Source organism: Ips typographus, linkage group LG2 (genome assembly GCF_016097725.1).
Source record: "Ips typographus isolate SLU linkage group LG2, UJ_Ityp_2.0, whole genome shotgun sequence".
In the NCBI taxonomy this organism is placed as follows: Eukaryota; Metazoa; Arthropoda; class Insecta; order Coleoptera; family Curculionidae; genus Ips; species Ips typographus.
In genome coordinates, this window is record NC_138423.1 from 3,609,124 (window position 1) to 3,629,298 (window position 20,175).

Consider the following 20,175-nt stretch of genomic DNA (forward strand, 5'->3'; position numbering starts at 1 on the left):
ATGAGTCTGAAAATCAATGATTACTGTTTGACGACGCGCAGATGACTTGGTAATAATGGCTAGTTGCAAAGAAGATCCAGACTACTAAAGGAAGAATATGGAAAATGCGGGTATGAGCATGAACATGAGAAAACCGGAATATATGCGAGTAGGAGAGGGGGGCAAAGATCAAGATCTAGAGTTTTGAAAAATAAAAAAATTGCCCAAGAATATAAATATCTGAGAAGCATAATCTCGAGTAAAAGATCTACAAGACCTGACATAAAACGCAAAGCACAACAGGGTCAGAGAACGATACATATTACTCATTACTTTGGTCCAACCAAATTAGTTTAAAAACTAAGAAGACATTTTATACAGCAGTTGTAGAGCCTATCCTAACATATGGGACAGAATGCTAGCAAATGACAGAAATAACAAAAAGGATAGACTGTGTGGAGATGAACTACCTAAGAAGAGCCTGTCGCATATCAAGGAGAGAGCACATTTCGAAAAATGAAATTAGGCGGCAAACAAATAGAATTCATAGAACCTTAGAAAGAAGAGAAATTCGATAGTTAATATGGAATAGGCACGTACAACGCATAAACAAGAATAGGTGACCCAAACGAGCTCTAAAGTACATTCCAGAAAGCAAAAGAAACCGTGGAAGACCAGCAACTACATGGATAAGCTGAGTTAGGCAAACAATGAGATATAGAGCAATTCAGGAGAATTTATGGAGAGATAAGAGAGTTTGACGATCTAAATGCGGGATGCGGCAGAAACTGTAGAACCCCCGCTTAAAGATAGATAGATGTTGATGACACCGTCTTGTTAACGAGAAATTTTAAATACACCTTTTAGGGAAATAAATTAATTTTAAGAAAACCGAGTTAATGGAACTTAGGATGAGGATGCTGTATGGAGTTGAATCATGAACCATCAAGAAGAATGTGGCGTATCTCTCTCTAAGTCATTAACACCATAAAGACAATAGAACTTCAAAAGCTGGGTCATATAAATTTTGAGAAGTATTAACTAGCAAAAGTTTTCAAGACCATATATTCACTTATGGGTGTTTATATGTGAGACTTCTAAGCTGTATATTGCTGTGCAAATAGGTTGGAAGTATTCAGTTCTCCTTAGTTACTGTTATTAATAATATGCAATTTTGGGAATACCAACCTAGACCTGTATAGTCATACTAACATCATTTTGCTCATGTTACAAACTATTTTTATGACAACTATGCAAATTCTGCAAACTCTTAACCTGCATCGATCTGATAGCTGTAACCATATCCAATTTTATGTGCTTAGTTTTAAATAAACTTTTTATTCCTTCTCTGACCTTTCTGAAAATGTAAAATGTGTTTCTGTAAAATTCTCCTCTTTTGTTTTGACAGATTGACTATAACTGCTTATAAGCCCGAAAACCCATCAAAATTCGGTTAAACACCTCAGTTTTTTGAATTTTACTAACAACGCGACTTATCAATTAAAATTACAACCTGCTTGGAAAAGCTGCAGAGTTCCTAAAAAAGGTGGCTACTAAGGGCGGAATTGAGAAATCTCCCTAAATGTTTACACTAACTTATCGCATACTCAATTCACTTTACCCAAAACTAATCATATTCACAAACCAATTGCTTATGAGTGAGCTACTCATACTACCTACAAAGTGAGTGGAAAATGATGAAAGATGATAATTTCGGGAAATATAGAATAATCTGGCTGCACCAAGGTAAATATCTTCTTCTTCTTTTTGAAATAGGCTTTCAGCCTGTTTTTCCAGCTTTAAGGAGTTCCTTGCGACGTCGACATCCAGCTATCCCTCCACCTCTTTGGTGGTCTGCCTGGCGGTCTTCTAGAGTGTGGTTTTCTGTCTCTCGCAATTTTAGTAATTCTATTGTCTTCCATTCTGTTGATGTGCTGATTCCACTCTCACCGTCTCTGTCTCGTCAATCTTACAATGTCCTGTATGTCGCAGATTCGTCTTATTTCTTGGTTGGGTATTCTGTTACGTAGCTTTCATTACCTCAGATCTCCTGTTTTAATGTATCTGAAAGACATCACCTGTTCTACTATTTCGTCGTTAACAGCTAGTTTTCATCTTCTAGGTTCTTTTGCTACAACTAGTGATTTTGTCTAGTTTATCGCAATCGACATATTGTAGCGCTTCGCTGTCAGGTAGAATTGATGAAGTAGTCTCTGCAGCTCATCTTCGTTTTCTGATACAATTACTGCGTCATCCGCATAGCACAGTATTGTTATTTCTCCTTTGTTAGTTCTGTAACCATGCCCCGCGTTTTTAACGTCTTTTATTATTTCGTTCATGATGAGTCTGCCTGTCTTATTCCTGTTGATATGGGCACTTCTTGGGTCAGGCTGTTGTTCACAAGTATTCTGGTCGTTGTATTGGTGTTCAAATTTCTCATATTCGATTGATTTCTCGACCATTTGTCGAATGATGAATATGGCGTCTGTGGTAAACTTGTTTTTCCTGAATCCCTTCCATTAAGGATATTTGTTCTGAGATGACACTGCATATGATTTTCATGAATAGTTTCATGACGGCGCTTAGGAGAGTTATTCCTCTGTAGTTTCCTAATTGTTTCATGTCGCCTTTTTTGAAGATAGGGATTGTGATGCTTTTCTTGTTAGTCTAGTTGTTTCATTTAAGATCTTCTGGTAAAGATTGGCTAGTTGTTCGCTTAGTGGTTTACCTCCGTACTTTATCAGTTATTCGTTGTACAATTCGTCGATTCCTGGGGCTTTTCTGTTTTTTAGTTCCTTGGTATATTTTTCTACTAGTTCGTGGGTGAAAAGGGTAGTTGCTTCTGCCATTGCTGGCTTTTCCTGGTGTTGAGTCTCATCTTCGTCGAACATTTGTTGGGAGTACAGTAGTTACTGTTACATATTCGTTGACTTCGCGTTTCCTTCGTCTTATCAATCCCCATATCTTCTTTTGGCTGCCATAGAGGTCGTGTTCCATATTCGCAGTGAATGTTTCCCAGTATTCGGTCTTTATTTGCCGTATTTCTGCCTGCACTCTGTTCCTTCCTTGTATCGTATTTGACTTTTTCCCAACTAGCTTCCACGTCGCCCTGATCCAGGATTGGCTGTTCTCTGATCTTTTGGGTCAGTCTTTTTTCGTATAAGTCTTTCACGGTGGGATCATTGATGGATTCCATGTTCAGTACGTAAATAGTTGGTACCTTCTTTTTTAATTGTGTTGTAGTTTTGCCATGACAATATTCGCTGATGGATTATTTATTCCCATCTCGTTCTGTGCGCCGAATGTGGTCAGAGTTTCTGCGCTGTTATTGACGTGTGCTTCATTGAAACGTTGTTTTATGCCATCAACGATTGAGTTTCCAATTCTGGCATTCAAATCCCCTATAATCAGGATTTTTCCTCATTGCGTATTTTATTGATTTCATCCTGCAGGTGCTCGTAGAAGGTGTCAATTTCCTCGTGGGCGTAGACGCTGAGAAGATGTATTTTGTCCTTGCCGATATCTAGAACAACTCTGAGTATTCTCTCATTGACGTAGAATGTATCTTTTATATTCTGTGTAAATTTGTTATTAATTAGCAGGCCTACACTGGCTGTGGCTCGTTTGTGTTTCTCGCCTCCACAGTATTTGAGTATGTATCCTTTATATGTGAGATCACCTCTTTTCTAGTTTGGGATAATGCACAATCTATTTTGTGTATTTCCATTTTCAGCAGAATCTCTTGTTATCTCCCGTTCCAAGATCTTACGTTCCAACAGGCGCATCTTATCGTGTTTTTCCTCCACCACTCTTTTTTCTTTTTCCTTTTCCTCTACGTATCCGCGTCTGTAGTTGGGGTCGTCATCGTTGTATCCGTCCGCTTCCGAGGCTTGTGGCTGGTTCTATGAGCTTGTGGGTTGTTTTACTGCAGGTAGGCTGCTAACCTCACCTGCCAGCCCTCCTCCTTTATCCGGGCTTGGGACCGGCAGCCGATGAGCTACTCAGTCCAACCATCGGATGACCCAGGCGGAGTTAAGGTAAATATGAAAAACAAAATATAGAAAGGATGCCTATTTAGAAGTTTGCAAGAGTCATTGCTGTAACAACTGTATTGCATCATATAGCAATATAGAACATACAAAATTTTGTAGACTAGCCTGAAGAATACCACATAATGCTAGAGGAAATGTAACTAAAACAGGATTTATTCATATACACTACTCAGGCTGATTTGTTGTTAAAATGTGCTTACTCAATATAATTTAATAAATAAACAACATATCTAATTCAGCTTTGATCAACTTTTCAGTTTTTATTTGTTCCTGCTTTAAAATTTCCCTTAATACAGCTACTCGTATTTCTTTTTTGCTTCTCATTTTTTTAGTTTTTACTCTTGCAAAGTGGAGTTCTTCATCCTGAGCTATTAAGGTTGTTGAGCTTTGTAGCCGCACTTCAAACTCTTACACAATTGCACTACTTCTTGACAACACTTTCTAAAATATGAATACTTAATAACTCAAAAATTTAGAGTCTATTAAATTTAATGAATACAGAATGAATACGGAAAGTGAGGTGGACTTAAGGAAACCGTAAATTGAGTAAACTTGAGAATGAGAGGAGTGCACATTTAAGACGATCTCTGAATTCTACCATAAGATGACCCTTGTCAATGGTCTGCCAAACCTCATATTTATATTAAAATTACTGCAAGAGCAAATTCAACTTCCATTTTCCATATTTCTGCCTATCAGAGAACTCAAGTTCTGTAGTTCTTGTTTAGGAGCACTTCCCAGCTTTGCAAAAATTACCAATCATTCTTCTCAAACATTTCATATGCTGGAATAAACGTTTGGTTTGAATTAAATTAAGTTCTGAACTTCCAACTCCTTAATTTTACTCGACATCTTGAAAAATCACACTGTCTTCAACTTCATGTCATTTTGTTATTCAAGTCACACGCTAAAATGTCTGATTATATTCGCTCGACTCTTACATAGTTCCTTAACAGCGAGAGGGAGAACATCAAACGCCAGTCGAATATTTTCATATTTTTGATGTGCCATAAAACTTCATCCCCCTAATTTGAAATTCCGAAGGATAAGCGTTTGCAGAAACTACAGTTTCTGGAGCAAAACAAAGCTATAAACCACCTTAACTATATAGTATTCTGAACAAGGCTAAGGGAATTCAAACAAAAGGGTCTCACTTGCGAATTCAACATGCAGCCATAAAAAAAGAAAACATGCCATAAATTTCAGTATGTCAAACTAAAATAGATTCGCCCTTATGACTATACGGGTCGATAGTAACAGATTTGGTTAAGTTTACGAGCAATTTAATTAATTCTTATTCCTTTCCTTCTGTTTTTCCAGATAGACTTACGTCACTTAAAGCAAACGGAGCACAGCAATAACATTGAAATGGGAATTGACCTACAAGATTATTACATATCGGTGGAATGGGATATAATGAAAGTACCGGCGGCACGAAACGAAAAGTACTACTCGTGTTGCGAGGAACCCTATCCGGATATTATTTTCAATATCACCCTTAGAAGAAAGACTTTATTTTACACAGTGAACTTGATAATTCCTTGTGTTGGTATTTCATTCCTCAGTATTCTCGTCTTCTATCTACCAAGCGACAGCGGCGAAAAAGTGTCTTTAAGTATTTCAATTTTACTCTCGCTGACCGTGTTCTTCTTGCTTTTGGTCGAAATTATTCCTCCTACGTCCATCACAGTGCCATTGTTAGGAAAATACCTACTGTTCACCATGCTGCTCTGCACATTGTCGGTGGTAGTCACTATTGCAGTTTTGAACGTCAATTTCAGGTAAGTCAATTAATTAAACACCTACCAGCTATGGTCACTTTTAGGAATTTTTCACTTTGATCATGTGTATTTATCTAGAAAAAAATATGTACTCTGATATGTGATGATGAAGCAAATGAAGCAAATATAAAAAAGCCTGTTAAATTTCACCTTTCTCAATATGACGTTGTTATCTACGATTGAATTGTGAGAACTGTGCATACAATGTATTTCTTATTCCTCCTTCTTCGAAACTTTCAAAATTGTAGCAAAATAACGGTAAGTTATCTGCACTCTTTTCCTCGATTACTTAAATTGCACAAGAATATGATTTGATCTAGTCGTTAGCTTCATGTTTTTAGCAGTTTCCCTCCAATCCTCTCTATCTGACGTGCTTCTAATGCTGTCTTGGAAAGATTTTCCTGTAAACTGCTTCACCTGCTCCAGCCATCGTTTTGAAGAACGTCCTCTAGGTCGTGTTCCCTCTACCTTACCTTGAACCATAAGGTTTTCGAGATTGTCATCTTTCCTCCTGTTGACATGTCCAAAATACTTGAGAATCAGTTTTAGTTGAAAATCTGACTTGAATGTTAAGTTCTTCGAGTATGAATACGTAAGTTCTGCGGTCTGTCCAGGGAATCCTCAGTAGTCTTCCCCAGACCACTGAGAAGAATATGATCACCCACCACTAAATTACTACTTCTTCTCAGGTACAACCCATGTTTTATTTGAAAGTTGAAACGTTTCATCAAATTTCACTCTCTACACATTCCTATTCAGAAAATGTTTCATCATATTGTTTAGCTTGTTTCGGGAATACACTTTCTTATCAGTTGTTGTTATGTTAAGTGAGTGGACAATTGCTGCGACCGTTGGTGTATTGTAGCTCACACATCTCTTCGATCATAGTTCAGTCAGAATATCCAGCTGTTCCAGGAACCGGATGACCTTTCTGAGCGAGATGTTGTCCAGATCCTCTGGCCGGAGTGCCTCTTGTCCAAAAGCACGATACCTGGATCTGGCGAGAGTCGGACGACAGGAAGTCTTATCCTGTCTTATCTTCTCGTCTTATCTGCCATGTGTCGTCATAGCCTTTAAGTGTTGTCTGCTGAATTGCAAGAGATTATCAGTCCTAGTCTTAGACGAACTTGGTAAGATTGCGGAAGTTGAAGGTGGCAGGACACGTATGGCAGAATCAACGGCAAATGGCCAGCTGGCAGACCAAGAGACAGGTGGGAGGACTCTGTCCGGAGGGACTGCGGTGACCTCCTGGGATTAAGAAACTGGAAGCAACGATCGGGGATCGGGAAGATTGGAGGCAATGTATATTAGAGGCCAAGGACCGCACACGGTCCGTCACGCCACGAAGAAAAAGAAGTCTTAGACGGACCTTTCATAAATTCTTTGAAATGGATCATTCCCGGCGTTCTTAAGCCAGAGTGCTCTTCGTTGCACCACTCCGAGATAATATTCTTTGCTTCACTGTAAGCAAGACCGATCACCAGTTTTTAGTCTGTGAAGGCCTCCTCTGACGCTTGAATCGCGAGTTTATCAGCCTCTGAAGCCGAAATGACCCGGAATCCACGTTAGGGTAACAATGTTGGTTTGTCCAAGAATGTTTAGTGCTTCGTACGAGCTCCCACCAGATCCGACGACAGGGTTCGTACGGCCGCCTCACTGTCCGTTAAATTTTTTATCGATTTCCGTTCGGATGAAGTCGGAAGGTTTCGGATCTTCTTCCTGGAGGAGACTTCGCTGGCAAACAGTTCCGCCTGGAAGACCTGGCGGCGAAGACCTGGCGAATATCTGCCTGGAGGGATGCTTCCCTCCTTAGGCAGATATTCGCCTTGTCGTTGTAAACCGAGGCTCTTACCTCTACGGATTTCGAGCCGTCTGCCCATGTGGCTTAGCGTTCTAGCTGTGTTGCATCCGACATCGTCAGAGACTCACGGTTCAGATTTTCCAAAAGTGCTCCTCGACGCTCCATGTATGCCGTCAAGTCAGAAGCTGAAGAGGAAGCAGATTGAGGAAGTACTCCTTTTTGATGGCCCCCCTGATACTTAGACAGGCCTGTATCTGCATTGAATATTGTATATTGGTGGCGATCCTCCGGAGACTTTTGTTGTACCAGACGAGCATGAGTCTGATGATACTAGTGTAAAGCCACAGCATCTAGGGTGGTCCAACACCCAAAAATTTCCCACAGATACTTCTGCATCTCCATAAAGAAATCTATGCTTTACTTATACTAGACTTTCCAAGTACTGGCTTCAAGTGAGCTGTCAAGAGTGACTCCCAGATACTTTACTTAAGTCGCACATTCTTCACCAAAAAAAACAAATGGCCGAAGAAATTCCAGCCTCTGCCTCCTGGTGTATAGTATTATGACTGTTTTGCGAAGAAGATTTACCTTAAATTATTCCTTCTCGCACCAGCTTTGGGTCACATTGAGCACTCCTTCTCTTTTACCTCTGGCAGCCATTTTGAATTGCCAGAGGCCTCTGAAACCTTCTTAAGCTTACTATGAATTGTTTTTAACGTGCCAGAAGCCTCTAGCAGCCATTTTGAATTGCCAGAGGCCTCTGAAACCTTCTTCTAGCTTACTATGAATTGTTTTTAACGTGCCAGAGGTCTCTGGCAGCCATTTTGTATTGCCAGAGGCCTCTGAAACCTTCTTAAGCTTACTATGAATTGTTTTTAACGTTCCAGAGGTCTCTGGCAGCCATTTTGTATTGCCAGAGGCCTCTGAAACCTTCTTAAGCTTACTATGAATTGTTTTTAACGTGCCAGAGGTCTCTGGCAGCCATTTTGTATTGCCAGAGGCCTCTGAAACCTTCTTAAGCTTACTATGAATTGTTTTTAACGTGCCAGAGGTCTCTGGCAGCCATTTTGTATTGCCAGAGGCCTCTGAAACCTTCTTAAGCTTACTATGAATTGTTTTTACGTGCCAGAGGCCTCTGACAGCCATTTTGTATTGCCAGAGGCCTCTGAAACCTTCTTAAGCTTACTATGAATTGTTTTTAACGTGCCAGAGGTCTCTGGCAGCCATTTTGTATTGCCAGAGGCCTCTGAAACCTTCTTAAGCTTACTATGAATTGTTTTTAACGTGCCATAGAGGACTCCAGCAGCCATTTTGAATTGCCAGAGGCCTCTGAAACCTTCTTAAGCTTACTATGAATTGTTTTTAACGTGCCAGAGGCCTCTGGCAGCCAGTTTGTATTGCCAGAGGCCTCTGAAACCTTCTTAAGCTTACTATGAATTGTTTTTAACGTGCCAGAGGTCTCTGGCAGCCATTTTGTATTGCCAGAGGCCTCTGAAACCTTCTTAAGCTCACTATGAATATTTATATTTTTTCAGCTTGTTTTGTTTTCTACCTTCTCTTTTTCTTTTAAATCAAATTATTCCACTGACTTGTTTCATGTAATTACGCTGACATGACAGTCTCTTCTATTTTTGTCTTGTATTAAAACATCATCACTGGTGTTATTTGAGATTCAAATGACAACAAAAAATTACTGTTTAGTCTCTGTGGAATATTGTTTTCTAAGGAAATGTTATTTATGTGAACAGCTTCCATTTCATTGACAAAAAAATAATCTATATTACTGATTGTTTACTCGAATCCGGACAGTCAGTTTTGTCCTTTTCTTCACCTGAAACTTTCATCCAAACCCGAAATAACAAGTTAACTTCTACTAATCATCACATTTTGTCTCTTGTTTGGAGAAATTTTCGACTCAAGATAACTTAATTGGGATACTATGTGTTTTTTTTGGCAGGTCTCCAGTGACACATAAGTTAGCACCATGGGTACGAACCGTCTTCATTGAAACACTGCCACCATTCCTTTTCATCAAGAGACCAAAAAAGGACGACGACGATAAAGTCGACTCGATGCTAACCGACGTTATACACATTCCCATGTCGGACCAGTTTAAAATCTATGACAAAACCAATTTTGAAAGTTTTGACATTGGTAAGTGCTTTCGAGTTTAACTATACTTTATAGTAAGAATAGTTTTGCTTTTAGCGCCCTTATCTTACAAAGTAGATATTGAGTTTAGGGCCGGAAATCAAACCAACTCTTCTTTAGGTGTCAAAAGTTGTAACCATTAACGCTGTAACATTAACTGTGGTTGGTTTTATTTGGTTTTATTTCCGGCCCCAATCCTAATAAATTTCAGTATCCACTATACATATAAGCTTATTTGTTAAATTAATAATGTAGGTTTGGCATCAAAAAGGTTTGAAATTCCTCCAGCAGGGCTTGGATCTTGTTTTGGTGAGCCACCTTTCCCCCTTCCTTTAACAGGCGGCGATGAGGAACTGTATAGTCCAGCAAGTTGTAGAATGGGTGCGTTTGATCCGCCCAACGACATTAGTCCAGCCTTTGACAAGATCGAAGGTCAGGACATGGAGAAAACCATCGCCGACTCTAAATTTATCGCTCAACATATGAAGAATAAGGATAGTTTTGAAAACGTGAGTGTTGGATATCTTCTGAATTTCTGCATGAGTTACATCTTTTTTAGGTTGCGGATGATTGGAAATACGTGGCAATGGTGCTAGATCGTTTATTCCTTTGGATTTTCACGTTAGCATGCGTAATAGGCACCGGAGTCATTATCCTAAACGCGCCCTCTCTTTACGACACCGCACAACCGATCGACGTGGTGTTTTCGAAAGTAGCCAAAAAAAGGTTGGCTTTGTTACAAATGGTGCCCGAAGAAATGTGAAAAAGCCACGACAATATCGTACTTCTAGTTGAATCACTTGAATCTTCGGCGCAAACTTGGTGGCCGATCATTCATATCACGATTTGATGGTTAATTTTGCCACAGGTACTGACCATTTTTAGATTGGAACCCAAACATATTTGAAAATTGGTCAGTGCCTGTTTGAGCAAGAATATGAAATGTTGACTTTTTATATGATATTAACATTAATAATATTATATTTGATAAGATAGTTTTAAAGACGTAACGAATTGGTGAAAGTAACTAAATGACAAAATGGTCGATTTATCAGTTTGGTAAATAGTTTAAGTAACACTTTGAACAATAACTTTTTTCATGCACAAACACAATTATTGAATAGTTTGTACTTACATGTGCATTCTGGAGGGTTTGACACTCGCTATTATTATAGATTAAGAATGATTTACTATTTTCATTAATTTACGAACCTGGTGCGGGTTGCAGAATTCGGGACGACTATATAGTGTGGCACGAGACGGAGTTTTCTGACCGTCTCTCTTACTAACGGATCGACATCCGTTAGTCTTATTTATACCAAATCGGTTCAGTGACAAAATCTGTTATTATCAGATAATGAATTTGAAAGTTATCCGGGCTTATAAGCCGTGGTCCAATGGAATTTTTTCCTGACGTTTCGTCCACATCTGCGCCGGATATTATCAAAGGCGATGATGTAATGGTTGAATTACTCTTCCGTACCCCTCGACGATGACTGGGTCATGAAGGATCTCGCTTGTCCCGTCAAGTGAACTCAAACAACATCTCCCCCTTTTAGTAGCTCTCTACTGGCTGTTCATTTTAATCTTGATTTCCGACTCTAACTAATGTGTCCGGAATGTTTTGAGATGGATTTTGTATAGGTGTTTGAGCAAGAACCGGAACTTGCGGACGGGATCCTAAATCCGTCAAAGAGAACATTTAGATTATAGTCTTCAGTCACCTCTTCTAATTCCCGCTCTTTGGCTGAGCGTAAACAAAGTTGGTTGACGTGAAAACGCGAGACTTCGGTGGGTGTTCTGACATCATAGAGGACTCCTTTAACAGCTTCGATAGTTCCACAGGTCCACGGTTGATCGCGAAGACGACGACAGTAGATTAAGTCGCCTACTTGAAACGATCGGACTTTGGTACCATTGTGGCGGTTAAATTGTGATTCCATTGCTTCATCTCTAACACAACTGGTTGTGCTTGGTAGAAGAAGGCTAAGGATGGTTCGTGGCATGCGTCCAAAGAATATTTCAGCAGGCGCCTTGCCATCAGATGATGATGAACAAGGTGTTGTACGGTGCTGATGAACAAGTTTGTACTTACATTTGTTAAACTATGAGGGCAGCATTCTGGAGGGTTTGGCACTCGCTATTATTATAATTTAGGAATGATTTACTCTTTTATTAATTTACGAACCCGGTGCGGGTTGCAGTATTCGGGACGACTATATAGTGTGGCACGAGACGGAGTTTTCTGACCGTCTCTCTTACTAACGGATGTCGAGTCTTATTTATACCAAATCGGTTCAGTGACAAAATCTGTTATTGTTCGTTTTCCATATTCCTGCTTAGCAGCCACTAAAACATGCCTCGTGCATTTTATTATTTTGTCATCTTCGAACATCTGCTTTAATTTAATGAATCGTAAAACATTATGCACATTAGTTTCTTCAAATTCTTTCAATAACATTGTTGAATTTCAGCGAGTTTCATGTTTACACTATTCTACTGTAACCTATATCAACTAGATTTGCCAAAAAGTGTCTGAAATAGTACCCTAAAACTTTCTGTAAATCTCTGTTTTGCGAATAACCTTCTAATAGTCTGTATAATTATTAGTTTACAGTTACTTTCACCAATTTACTAAAGTATAAGTATACCGAATCACGCAAAAACTGATATTAGAAATAATATACAATTTTTCTTCAGCTGTCAAATCAAACATTGATATATAATCAAGGTACTTATTAAACAAAAAATCTATCTGCTTTTTCTGACAACTGGCTTAACTGAATACATTTTCCTCCGCAAAGTCTGCTCCACCAGGAAAAAAACATTCTGAACAAACAATTCCTTGGCGTTGAAAATGTCAATAAGCAATATGAGCTTCCTTTCTAGATTATTTCTATCATTTTCGAATCCATTATACCACTTGCTCTCTAAAAGGAAGCGAAAGACATTGATTGATTGCTGAAATTCAGTTTCTAACAGCACTTTTGTCTAAACACAACGCTTTCTCATGTTCTATGTTAGTGCAACCCTTTAAAATTCTGCTTGGTTTGAAAGTAACTGAAGAAAACTTGTAAATATTTCTCGTATATGAGTTTTGCGTTTTCGCATGTTCATCGATCTTCCGATTAATTAGTGATAGCAAACTAGTCTTACAATTTTTTTTTCTCAAAGAGGTCGCAAAAACTGATAAAGAAGCAGTTTTTTTATTCAAACACCCGCTTCACTATGTAAATATATGAGTCGCGTCTTGTCGTTACTTTTCTGAAGCAAAGTAGATCTATTTTTTCACCAAATTCATCAGGTCGAATTGGTCATTTTCTTTGAAAGCAAATCAAAGACTAAATAATAATAACGATGATAATCATTACAATAGGAAGACACTGTAGAGACGAATGTTATTATGTAAATTATATTAATTATTACTATAAAACGGCTGATGGGGGATTTTAGAGTTATTATGCTCACGAGTTGTTATAATAACTATAAAATATCCGGTCAATAATATTACAATAATTGTAAAAATATTTCAAATATACTACGTTGGGATATTGAGTGGAGATCAGTAATGACGCATTTGGATTGATTTTTTTACTTTATAATGTTTTTGAAAAAGTCAATCAAAATTTTATCGAACAAAATTTGAAGGGTGACTGTTACAATTATAGTAATTTTTGAAACTGTTATTGAAAAGTTTGGAAAGATATCAAGATTGTTTAGAATTGTTGATAATACAAAACACCAATTTCATAATATAAGTGATGTTTCAGCCTCTGTAAATGTACGCAAAACACCATGTATTATATTGGTATGTAATAATCGAAATTAATAAATCATATTGAAAATGCGTATGTGATTGCACATTGCACCACCTATTTATTTACCTCCTTCACTTAAATCTATCTGTAATGCACCTCATGTTGTCCTGAAGTAACCTTCCTGTGGAGTGCTTCACTTGATCTATCCATCGCCTCGGCGATCGCCCTCTAGGTCTCATATCTTCGATTTTTTCCTGGTATCACAAGTTTTTCCAAATTCTCATCCTTTCTCCTGTTCCCATGTCCAAAAAACTTGAGAATTCTTTGTATTCACAGTCTTACATTTAATCTATGGTCTTACATTAATTTGAAGTTCTAATATATTGACAAGTTATTGATGGTTCTGTGAGCAATCTAAAGAATTCTTAAAAACCTTATTCTCCTGACCCACATTTCAAAGCTGCCCAGTCTGTGGCTTTCAAAGGCCAAGGATACGCAGCACCCAGATTATTTTCTTCTATCATTTTATATTCAGTTTATGGTAGGCGCTCTGTCTATTCTGTTGGTACGATATATACTACCATTAACTTAGTTTTTTTGTCGATTTAGTTTTAACCCATATTCCAGACTTGCTCCTTACACTCTTTCAACAATTTCAGCAGTTACAAGAACAAAGGGAATGGTGATAACTACAAAAAAATCCAGAAAGTCATTATAATGAAGATGAGAACCGCTAAGAATGAGTGGCTGAAACAACAAGTGTGAAGAACTAGAACAACTACAAAGAATACACGATGACTTCAACCTACACAGAAAGATAAAAGAGACGGCAGGAGTATATAGAAAGAGTCCATTCTCTAATGTAAAAAACGATCAAGGAGAATTAGCGCAGGATGATCAACAGCGTAAAATCATATGGGAAAACTATATTAGTAACCTTTCTGCCGATGAAAGACCTACTGTTGAAAATGTAGACGACAAATACCTCTCTCCAAAAGAGGAAATTCGGAACGGTCCAGACCGCATACCTGTAGAGTTGCTCAAACTATTGGACGACAAAAGCATCACAGTTCTTCAGACAATATTTAATCGAATCTATAACACAGGCGAATATCCCGCCAAATGGTTAACATCGAATTTAGTCTCCTTGCCGAAAAAGAACAATGCAAGAAAATGTGAGGACCACAGACTAACCAGCTTCATATGAGTCACACACTGAAGATATTCCTTAAGATTATATCCACTACAGAATATCAATAAAGTGCGAAAGAAACATGGGATCCACAGAATTTGGATTCAGACGAGGTTTAGGCTCGAGAAAAGCATTAGTTGCGACTCAAGTATTGATTCAGAACTGCAACGATCAGAGAAAGGACATAATACTTCCATGCTTTCATCGATTATGAAAAGGCGTTCGACAGAGTCCAACATCATAAACTGATCCAAATCCTAAATAGATTGGACATAGACCAAAAAAACATCCGCTGCATTCAAAGCCTATACTAGAACCAAATGGCTGAAATCAGAGTTGGTAACGATCTCATAGACGCAAGACCAATTTGTAGAGGAGTCAGACAAGGGTGTGTTCTCTCCCCACTTCTCTTCAATTTATATTCTGAAGCCGTCTTTCCGGAAGCCTTAGAAGAACGCAACGTGGGCGTTTAAGGTGAATGGTGTATGGGTCAACAATATTCGGTATGCGGACGACACAGTTCTAATTGCAGATAACATGGAGGATTTGCGGGATATGCTTGGGACTGTCGGGGAATGCAGTAAGAACATGGGCCTCAATATAATAATAATAATAATAATACTTTATTCATGTTAAGCACCAGATGGTTTACACACGTAATCACTAACATAGATAAGTAATTGCAAATATAATGCTAAAAAAAATCCCTAAAATAAGTGCTAAAATATAGTTTAAAACAAAGCTTGATCAGTAATATTTAGATTTGTTAAAATGGACAATTAGACAATTACATCCATAAAACAAAAGACTTGACAATGAATTTAGAACTATAATATACTACAATCACATACACGTATCACTATACTAAGCTATTACTATTCAAAAAGTCATCAAGACTTTAGAAGGGGTTTCGAAGCAAATAATCCCGAAGTCGGTTCTCAAACCGGGCCACAGGAAGCAGCCTATAACTGTGTGGAAGTTTATTATAAAATTTTTGTGCCCAGTAATTTGGACCTATTCTTGTTCTCTCTAACCTATGAAAAGGTATCACTAGGTCACCTCCGAAACGAGTCTCCCAGCGGTGCACATCAATATGCATTGTGGAATGGTTGAAGTTATTTTTCAGATGCATTAAATTTTGAAATATGTAAACACAAGGGAACGTCATTATACCGAGAGCTGTAAATTTCTCCCTACAGTCATCCCTGTAGCCCAAACCCGAGACCACCCTGATTGCCCTACGCTGAAGAGCGAAAACACGTCGCCTACCCGCGGAGTGACCCCAGATTATTGCAGCATAGGACATGACAGAATGAAAGAGGGCGAAGTAAGCAGTGCACATAAACTGAACGTTCACCACACCCGATAGTCTTCGAAGTGCAAAAACCGCGCCCCGGAGGGATATGATAGTCAAATCTCAATTCAGTGTCTAGTTGTACGCCCAGAAATCTGGTTGCCTGATTGAGGTGTGGAATGCTGGCCGTATCTCTAAGAGAGAATACAGTGCGAGAAGTTTTGTCTTCATTGAGAACTAGGTTGTTTTTCTCAAACCAGACCCGCGCTCGAGCATGAGCCGCTTGAGAGGCTTCAGCAGCCGCATTAAGGTCGACATTCCGGACGAAAAAGGTGGTATCATCAGCGAATAGTATATATTTCTCATCATGGGCTATTGAGGTTAGGTTATTAATGTACAGTAAGAAGAGAAGAGGCCCCAGAACCGAGCCCTGTGGGACACCCGTCCTTATAGCTTCCCTCTTTGAGCTTTTACCATTAAGGGATACACACTGATACCGGCCACTTAGATATGATGTTAGTAAGGCAATGCTGTTCCGGTCGAAGCCGTAATAAGAAAGTTTTCTTAAGAGAAGATTATGAGACACACAGTCAAAAGCCTTGCTTAAATCGCAAAAAACCGTGACTGTGTGTTCCCTATTCTCGTACCCCTCGAGGATGGCACTCACCAAGTTCAGTATTGCCTGAACAGTGCTTCTGCCCTCACGAAATCCGAATTGATCTGGGCTTAACATTGAATTATCCTCTAAAAACGAGGCAATCTGGATAAAATAAATATCAACACCAAAAAGACTAAATTCATGATAATTACTCGAAAGCCACAAGAATTTCAAAACTCAAGCCGAACATATGAGCATCAACCAATAGAGCGAGTAAATAAATTTAAATATCTAGGAACGTGTCTGTGTGAAAACTGGGAATCAGATGCCGGATTGAAAATGCCCGCAGTGCGTTCATGTAATTCAAAAAAGTGCTCACCAATACTGATTTCGATCTTGGCTTGAGAATTAGATTTGTCAAATGCTATGTCTGGACAGTGTTGCTTTATCGCATGGAAGGATGGACACTGAAGGTGAGCACTATGAACAAGCTGGATGCATTCGAGATCTGGGTCTATAGGCGTGTATAGAAGAAGAATAATGATTTATTTAGCATAATGCTATATACAAAAACAATTACAAAGGGTAACTATAAAAAACTTAAAATAAATTTAAAAAATACATAGGCATCACAATATAAAATCTACAAAAAGTGTTCTCTAATTAATTTTTTAAAATTCTCGATGTTGCGACAATCTTTAATATGATTCGGCAACATATTAAATTCCTGCAGTCCTTTATATAACATAGAATTATACAATTGACCAGTTTTACACGAATCAGACAATATAAAATCCGCAGAACCTCTAGTATCATACCGGTGAACATCTTTAAAAAACTTAAATCTTTCACAAATATACGACGGTAACATCTTATTTTTAATCTTAAACATAAAAACATGCACATCATATAAAATTTTTTGTCTCACCGGTAAAATATTCAAAACGCCGAGCATCGTCGAAATGGGTGTGTATCTGTTGCACTTTAATATTGTCCTCATTGCACGATTTTGAACAATCTAGATCGCACTAACCTTAAAAGCAGGTAAACCATACAACAGGGTGGAACAAAACTGCAGGTGTGGTGCCGCCAGGCTATTATACAAAAGAAGCTTAGTTTCGAGTGAGAACTGTCTGCCCATCCTGGAAATAAAACCAACTTTTCTTGAAAATGTTCGTGTTACGTAATCTGCATGGTCGTGAAATTTCAGGCCGGAATCCAGAATCACTCCCAGATATTTAACCTGCTGCTCGTGCTTGATGGTGGTATTATTGATGACTATGTCATTATACATATATTATACTATTCACATTCACATGTCTTAAGTTATACTTGCTGCCAAACAAACAGAACTTTGACTTTGATGTGTTCACACACAACTTGTTTACACAAAGCCACTGAAACAGTTTCTGTAAGTCATCATTCATCCTTTGTTGCATAAATGCTAAATCTTTACCAGTCACATACAGCATGGTATCATCTGCGAACAGTTCCACCCTACAAACACGAACAACCTCGACAATGTCATTTACGTATAAGAGAAACAACAGTGGACCCAAAACGGTTCCCTGTGGCACTCCATACCCTACATTTATTTCATCAGACAAACAATTCCGAAATTTGACTTTTTGTCTCTTGTTCTGCAAATACGAAGTAAACCATCCCAAAACTGCACCACCAAAGCCCATGTTCAGTGCACTCAGTTTACGCAACAACAATCCTCTGTCCACGGTCTCAAACGCTCTCTTAAAATCCAAGAACACTGCCAAAACGAAATTACCTTTATCCAACTCTCTTTTAAAGATGTCACACATATTGACAACAACAGTTTCACATGAGTGGCGTTCTCGAAAGCCCGACTGATTTTTTGCTATAATATTATTTCTATCACAGTGCTCTTGTATTTGCTTTTTAACAGCCAACTCCAAAACCTTTTCATAAGTTTCGACAGTGTTTATAGGCCTGAACTCACCGCAGAGAACAGTGCCCGCAACCTTAAGAACGGGAAAAACCGTTGACACCTTCCACTCATCGGGAAAAACACCATTTATCAGAGAAGTATTCACAACATCCAAAAGCCTATCAACAGCCACACAACAAACATCACACAAAATACTGTAACATAAAGATTACACTAGGTGCCGTTACCCTAAGTTGCCCCGGTCTCCCCCAGTACAATGTTTGTGTCAGCAATATTTGCGAATTGGGGTCATGATGTGGGTATAAATACTGCACCAAAAGCACGTACAGATTACCGAACTCTGGGGTCTCCCCAGAGGGAAGTCACTGACTGATCTCTGGGTTAGTCTGGGTACGCCTATTGTGCAACTTAACGTGGAGCAGTAGGTGACCAAGTGCCACACCCTAGATCAGCCCTAGCAAAGGAAATAGTGTGGGCGCGCAGCTTAAGTTGCCGTTCCAGCTTACCTCCCTTTGTTAGGTTCTTCACGTCTTTGCCGGCTCGGTGAATGCCCTCGGACCTAAGTCTAGGGTTCATTCACCACCGCTAAAGCGCTGCCCTCCGTGTATCTTCAGCCTAGCCAGTTCACATCATGCTCCCAGCCATCTTGACCATCTGGGGGTAAGATAACTATCTAGACAATAAGGCACAACTACTTAAATAAAGTGGGTTACTTGTGGAATCCTGTGTGTTCTTCCCCCTCAACCAACCCTTAACGTGACAATACGTTTGGAGATTCCACTAGTCCCCCACCCCCAACGTCCCTCAAATCATTCAAGATACGTTTCAGATCTGTCATGGACAAAGATTTAAACCGATCAAATTTCTCAGCTACACAAGGAGCTGCCACCGGAAGCTCCCCCATCAAAGCAGAGTCAGGAATGTTACTAATGATAACATCAATGCTCTCAAGAAAGTAATTGTTAAAGCTTTGGGCAATTGACAAATGGTCAGATATAATTTGTCCCTCAAAATTAATTGTTTCAGGTGCTGAAGTTTGTTTCCCAGGCAACAATAACTTAAGTTTTTTCCACATTTCCCGTGGATTATTTTTATTGTTATCAATAACTTGCTTATAATATTGTTCTTTTTCCAGTTTAATCTGTGCTACCACATAATTTCTCATCTGCTTATATTCTCGCCATACCCCATCATTACCTTCATTAACAGCACGCACATATAAATAGATACACACACATATACTGAGAATTCCATGGACTGCAAGAAGAACCAACGATGAGGTCTTGAGAATAATCAATGAAAACCGCGAACTGTTAGACACCATTAAACGTCGAAAAACAGCATACCTCTGGGCCACGTAATACGCAACGAGAGGTACCAATTCCTGCAATTGATAATTGATAGGAAGATTGGGGGAAAGAGAGGAATCGGCAGGAAAAGATGTCATGGCTCCGCAACGTTAGGCTGTGGACAGGACTGAGGACAATGCAAGAACTAATGCATACTAATGTGATCGCAAACATCCATTAATGAACACGCAGCAGAAGAAGAAGAAAATATTATCACTGTCGTTGTAGACCAGTAAAATTTGCTGGCTTTAGGTTTTATCGAAAAATAATATAATTAAAATTCGAAAACGGCGCACCAC

General features: G+C 38.9%; 1 protein-coding gene across 2 annotated transcripts in view; it reads left to right on the top strand.

Annotated features, from left to right (window-relative positions):
* The window catches only part of LOC145724453 (acetylcholine receptor subunit alpha-like 1), a 40,282-nt gene extending 26,659 nt beyond the window's left edge, over positions 1-13,623 (top strand). Inside the window, exons 6-9 of one of the 2 annotated variants that reach the window (XM_081972739.1) lie at positions 5,352-5,812; positions 9,571-9,767; positions 10,020-10,273; positions 10,324-13,623. In XM_081972739.1, coding sequence (XP_081828865.1) covers positions 5,352-5,812; positions 9,571-9,767; positions 10,020-10,273; positions 10,324-10,527 — 1,116 coding nt within the window. In that variant the 3' untranslated portion in view covers positions 10,528-13,623. The remainder of the gene's footprint in view (positions 1-5,351; positions 5,813-9,570; positions 9,768-10,019; positions 10,274-10,323) is intronic. The other variant, XM_081972740.1, reaches the window with a different exon arrangement.
* Positions 13,624-20,175: the final 6,552 nt, after the last annotated feature.